The sequence below is a fragment of the Cyprinodon variegatus genome, unplaced genomic scaffold (genome assembly GCF_000732505.1).
Source record: "Cyprinodon variegatus isolate N-32 unplaced genomic scaffold, C_variegatus-1.0 Scaffold41, whole genome shotgun sequence".
Lineage (NCBI taxonomy): Eukaryota > Metazoa > Chordata > Actinopteri > Cyprinodontiformes > Cyprinodontidae > Cyprinodon > Cyprinodon variegatus.
This window is the reverse complement of record NW_015150494.1, coordinates 1,620,030-1,626,449: the sequence shown is the minus strand read 5'-3', so window position 1 is coordinate 1,626,449 and position 6,420 is coordinate 1,620,030. Positions and strand designations below refer to the sequence as shown.

The 6,420-nt window shown below is 40.8% G+C and overlaps 1 protein-coding gene across 2 annotated transcripts in view; it reads left to right on the top strand.

The window, feature by feature from the left end:
• ncor2 (nuclear receptor corepressor 2) overlaps positions 1-6,420 on the top strand; it is a 145,108-nt gene that overhangs the window by 130,735 nt on the left and 7,953 nt on the right. For both annotated transcript variants that reach the window (XM_015370063.1, XM_015370061.1), the window contains exons 35-38: positions 78-215; positions 372-596; positions 1,450-1,627; positions 1,746-2,122. In XM_015370063.1, the coding sequence (XP_015225549.1) occupies positions 78-215; positions 372-596; positions 1,450-1,627; positions 1,746-2,122 (918 nt within the window). The remainder of the gene's footprint in view (positions 1-77; positions 216-371; positions 597-1,449; positions 1,628-1,745; positions 2,123-6,420) is intronic.

Sequence of the window (6,420 nt, the reverse complement as noted above, 5' to 3'; positions counted from 1 at the left end):
GTGTGTGTGTGTGTGTGTATGTATAAGAATTAAATGAGGTATGTTTAATTCAACTATTCTTCTTCTTGTGTTCCCAGGCATTGACCTTTCCCAGGTGCCACACTTGCCGGTTCTGGTACCTCCTTCTGCAGGGACAGCCGGCCCAGGCCTTACCTACATCTCTGGGTCACCCGCCGGATACCATAGCAGGAATTACGCCTCGCCCATCTCCCCTGGTACCCATTCATTTTTAATACAGGCCTCTCCGTCCATTATCAGCTGCTTATCTGAGATCATGTTGCCGAGGCAACGGGTCTGGGAGCAAGCATCTCATTTATTGTGAGATTAAAAATCATTGTACATTAGAAAATATGTTTTTTTTTTCTGTCCAGTTGGACCCTCACACATGGGAAAACTGCAGAGCACGTCCTCTGCAGAGCGTGAGCGGGAAAGAGACCGCGAACGGGACAGAGAGCGAGAAAGAGAGCGGGAAAACCGGGAACGGGAGAGAGATCGGGAAAGAGACAGAGAACGGGAGAGGGACAGGGAAAGAGAGCGCGACAGAGATAGGGGAGGATCTTTGGGAAATGTGGAGCACGCCCCCATCTGGCGCCCAGGTATGAAAAAGATAATTTTGTTTTTCCACGTTACAACCACAAACTGAGTTTTATTAAGTTTTTATGGAACGGATCAACTTGAATTTACAGATGATTGGAAAATGAGATGAAAATTGTGGTTTCCTTTAATAAAAGTCTGAATTAATTCACTACGTATAAAGTCATCGCAACTGGTTAAATAACTCGTACATTAACTCAACATTTTCACTTAATAAATTTAATGTAACTGTTCTGTTTCATCGCTTTTTTTGCCACAGGAGTTAGTCCTTGATTGGATAACAGTTGCTTTAAAGGTGGTCTAATCATTTTTTGGTGACTGTATATCCAGCTCTGATGACTGGTTAATCTTTTGGGATGCATCTTCTTCAGGTTTGCTCATTTTTAGACCTCAAAAACCCCAGCATCAATCTGTGTTTTACCAAATTCACCTCATTGGCTTTGGGTCTGAACGGGGTCCTTCAAACACATTAAAACTGTGATTCTGACCGTACGTTAAGTCATCGAACTTAAACCCCATTTTGGAGAAAGGTTTCCTCCAGTATCGGCCTGTGTTTGGCTATAAACAGCCTAATCATCAAATCTAAAAAGCATCCCCAAAGAATAATGCTGTGGTTTCCTGTAAAATGTTTGTTACTGGAAATGAGACAGCATAAATGATTACCCATCGCATTGGATTACATTTGGTCAGATTGACCAAATCTTTCCTTCGATTTCACTCTGATATTTTGAGTTGATCCGATAAAACAAACTAAGAATAGGTCGGTGTTGTATTGATACTTTTGCAAAAAGTAGTTGTTTGATTTTGTGGAGAGATCACCTGGTTTCCATAGCAACACGGTTCTGTGTTCCTCAGGGACAGAACACAGCTTGTCCAGCAACAGCAGCAGTGGGAGACCTGCATCCCAACCATACAGCCACCAGCACTCCCCGGTGTCTCCTCGTACCCAGGAGAACGTGCAGCAGAGGCCGAGCGTGCTGCAGAACACTGGTGGCAAAAGTCTCTCCGTCAGCGAACACTCATCAGTGTTAAGGTAAACTGGATTTCACCAACCAATGTTAATTATTCCTACATCATTTACTGCAGTAAAAACAAACTAATTTTGTTTGTCGTTTTTTTTTATTTGTATTGTGTGGTATTTTTTCTTTCAGGCCCTTGCCCTCATCCCGCTACCCAGGTTTTCACGGCTCCTTCCAAAAAACAGGTGTGCCCCCCGACGCCTACCCATCTGCCATGGACTCAAATGTAGCCAAAGAGCAGAATCGCGATGGAGGCAAATCCAGGGGAGGTCTGCAAAAACACCTGCAGGACCAACACGGGACCTCCAGTAAATCTGACCCCAAGCTTTGCAGTCCGAGCCCAGGAGGAATGTACCACGGTTCCTATCCCCCGGCTTCAAGCCGCCCCCAGCATCTGCTGCCTTCCCAGTCGGATAACCAAGCTGGTCGAGAGGAAAGCGCCACTCCGAGTAGAGAAAAGCCTCAAAGCAAAGCAATGTCCGTTCAGGAACAAGACGTGCGATCACTTGGTAAGACCAACGCTTCCTTTACCAGACTTCTCTAAATGATCTTTACAATTATTGCTAGGAGGCGGATCCAAAGGTCCTCCGTCCTCCTAGACCAATTAAAGAATAAAGAAAATCATGAACCAGTAAAGGTCCGGAGACATTTTTAATTATGATACGTTACTTTAAACAGAATTTAACACTGAAATAACATGGGGTGTTTATGCATCCATGTTATACATTGACTTTTTAAATAAAAATAGAAAAAAAGGTAGAAAATTGTTTTACATTTTAAAATCTAAAGTGTTTTTTGAAGTAGAAAACAACAATTTTAAGTTTGGTATATAGATAATTTCCTGATTCACATATTTTAAAAAAAAACACCTGAAATGACCGTTTATTTTTCTTTTTTCTGTCTTAATGTTGGCAGTGGGTCTTAGGCTGCCCTGCAAGGCTTTAAACCTGAGTTTGAATGGAACGATATTAATTTTTGATTCTGTTCATGGTGGGGAATCCTGCTTCACAGCAGCAGGTTGAGACAAACATATACAAAATGTTCAGGATCATCTTTGAGCACGCCATTTCACTTTTCTATCATCAGTTCACCACAGTTCTTCCAGCCGTCCACACTTTCTCTGCTCTCTTTTTCCTCATCATCTTCTCCTTCTTTCCCATCGCCCGGCTTGCCACAGGTTTGTCTGCTGGGTCTAAAAGCAGCAGCAGCAGCAACCCAGACTGACAGCAGCTCATTGGCTAATCTGGATCATATGTAGCCTGGTGCCGGACGCTCCGGAGGGCTTTACCGTATTAACAGGAGAAGCTGTGCAAGTGAAATTAGACACATTAGTCATCGGACAACATGCTGTAATTTATAAATTGGGTCCGGATCCAGACCCCGGTCCACTAATCTGACATCATGTAGTTTTGTATACTGTGTGATTATGTCACATCGCCAGATGATGATGATGATGGAGTTTGGAAACGGAAATCTAAATTTGTATGTTCTCCCCTGATGGACACTGATGCTCCTCGTCTCTTTTATGAGCAAACCTGAAAAACTAAAGATGGAACATCATTTCATAATTTTAGCGATTTTATTTAGATTTTTGTCTCCAGGGTTTTGTTCTTGTAATAACATTGAAAGCTTCTTGTCCAGAGTCTATTACCATAGGACTTTACTGTTACAGTTGTTCGGAAGATGAGGATGCACTGATCCACTTTTTTTCACCGCCGATACGATTCTGATATCTGAATTTAGATGTCTGTGTACCCTGAATTTTTTCCAATACAGGAGCTCTGCTTACTTTATCCTCATTAAAATGCTGTCATTAACTCCTCTGTGAAAGCAAGCATGATATGTATGTATGTGCAAATTTATATCCCAGAAGGCAACTTTAAATTAGTATGACGTCAGAAGAGGAAGTAGTTAAAACAGACAATCATGTTAAATGGACAAAATGATTCGTTCCTGCTGTTTAAAAGCTTTTTTAACCAAAATTTGGTTTCGTATTCTAATGGAATGAGTAGATCTGCCCTGATTAATTGAGTCCATTTTGAGTGACACTGGATCTAGAATGTTTTTCAATATCTGAGCTGGTATAGATAGTAATATAGGATTGGTGCATCTCTAGTTAAACACAAAGATGCTTACTTCTACACCCATAGATCTGCCTGATAGCTGCAACTCTCTCCTGTCCTATGGGGCAGCAAACCCACTTGAAGCGTGCTGCTGCCACCTAAAGGGCTGGAGTGTGAAAGTCAGTTTCATACACTTCATCAGTGTAATTAGACCAAAACTGAATCTCTCTGCGATTTAAAAATAGCACTTTGTTGAATTGTGATTTTATTGCAGCCATAAGTAATAGGCTCTGTGCACAACTCCACTACTTCCTGAAGTTAAGGCAGCGCATTAGTTTCCTCCGTTACTGTATGAACTGATAAATCCAGGTGCGTCTCAATGTCTTCATGGTTACTGAGGTCAGGCACACCTGGATTAATCAGTTAGAATCTCCTGTAGAGCAGTGATTCCCAACTCAGGATACGCGAGTTCATTGCAAGGGGTGCATGAAAATATTTTATTTCTTGGGTAGTAAAATAAAATATGGCTGTATACACAGAGTATGCAGCCATATGCAGCCATATCACGAGAACAAGTAGAGAACAGCCTCATATCAACTGGTTTTCACACTGAGCTCATCAAAGCAGCTCAGGTGTCTTGCTGAAAACTAGTCAAACTAGTTAGTCAGTCTGAGTATAATCTTTGTTCTGTATTTTGTTCCCAATTCATCAAATTCTCCAGTTTTATCAATACAGGTTTATAATATGATTTCATTTGTATTTTGATTCATTACTAACTTCCAGATGCATAAAGCATAAAATATCTAAGAAATAAATGCTCAAACGTATTTCTTTATTTCTTTTTTTTTTTTTTTAACAGTGTCCTGTCTGGCAATATGGCAATAAGAAGTGTAGGAGTATGGCAATTGCCATACTGCTCCACTTGTTTCATGCATATAAATTGCTTTATTATAATTAGGCAGGGAGTTTTATAGTTTATATGGACACTGCAATGTAAATAGAGCAGAAAAACAGAAGAAGAAAGGGGGGAAAAAAGAAGAGAAAAGATGAAAGAAAGAAGAGAAAGGAGACAATGACAAAACATTTTCAGTCTGCTTCATCACCTGCAACGAGATGCAAAAAGAACAGCACAACCTAAAGACATAGTACGAGGCGTACCATAAAGCAACACCTTGAAACTATCGCTGAAGTAATATTATTAAGTCTGACATGTACTCTGTGTTACTTGAAGATATGCTCAAATTTAAAGATGTAAAATAGAATGAATAGAATTCAGCTTTTATTCTCAATACACACAAGTATCAAGCAACGAAATGAACTCACTGCATTTCACCCATCCCCTTTAGGGAGCAGTGCGTTGCCATTGTGCATGCCCTTCCTTGGCATGCACATCCTTGTTGACATATGGTGTAATTTTCTATTCAAACTGTAAAATCATTGCAACAAACAAAATTATAATAAAACAAATGCTTTCTTTACACCAATCTACAATGTTCCTGTTCTATTTGGCGAATTTATGTTCGAGTATTTTGCAAAAATAATTGGCGGTGCATGATGGGGTTTTGCATCTAAAGGCTGACGTTTCCCATCTTAGGTGCATCGTTGCCAGGTTGGGATGTTTCCCAATCTGGCAGCTTAGGATGGCTGTCAGTGGGTAAAAAAAAAAATTTTTTCTTTAGATTTAAGGCCTAAGAGATCAATAGACTTTGGTTCAAATTGGGCGAGATTTCGTATATCTAGGCGGTTTATGAAAATGTTTTGGGCTGGAAAATGTGAGTCAGTCACATCTGGCAACCCTGCTGAAGTCCATGTCGCGTCCGTGTTAATAACCAGCGCCAGTAAAACCGTATTATAGAAGTCTTGGTGGTGGTTGTCGTGTGATGGTAGATCGGTTAATCCACAATGTGTGCTTCGTATTGTGTTTCACATTTAAGTGGGCCGATGTAGATGGAAAAATGCCAAGGCTGAAAATCGTTCCCAATCCGAGCCTGGTTAAGGGTCTTGCTCAGGGACAGGGGTGGTAGTCTGTAGGAGTGAGGCTCAAACTCAGAACCTCTGGAACCCAAGCGCAATGCCCCAACAACTAGAGTACTGCTCCAAAATACTTTTTATTTAAAATCAGTTATTGTATGTTCCACTTTTGGACAATCATCAATACTTTTGACTAAGAGGGGAACTGATGGTAGACAAAATGCCCAATGGGGTACACAAGTCAAAAAAAGGTTGGGAAACACTGCTGTAGAGAAAGCCAGGAAAAAAACAAACAAAAAAAAAACGAGCTACCTTCAGATAGTGGAGGCATGTATAGAGCCAATTGTTCAGCTTTAGTTTGATCATAAATGTCAGTTCAGATAAATAAACCATCCCCTTGCTGTTGGGATACTTTCACCAACTTGTTAAGGTCAATGTCTTTGATCAGGTTGGTTCTGTTTAAGTGTAAGAAAAAAACTCGGAAGAATCAAGCGTGGACTCTTAAGGTAACCTGACTCCGCCAGATGGATTTGCTCCGCATATCCATCTGGAAACCTTCAGTTGAAGTAATTTTGGGAAGGGGCGAAAATACTGGTTAGCTGATTGGCCTATGTTGGTGATAGACAGGCCAAATAAACCAATCAAATCAACGAAGCATATGACGTACTAACAGAGCAACAACGAAAACACAACCACAAGCCAGGCACAAGCCAATTGATAGATCAAAAAACATCTTTTCCTCTGAGAAAAGCCTCCAGAGCAGTGTTTTGCTC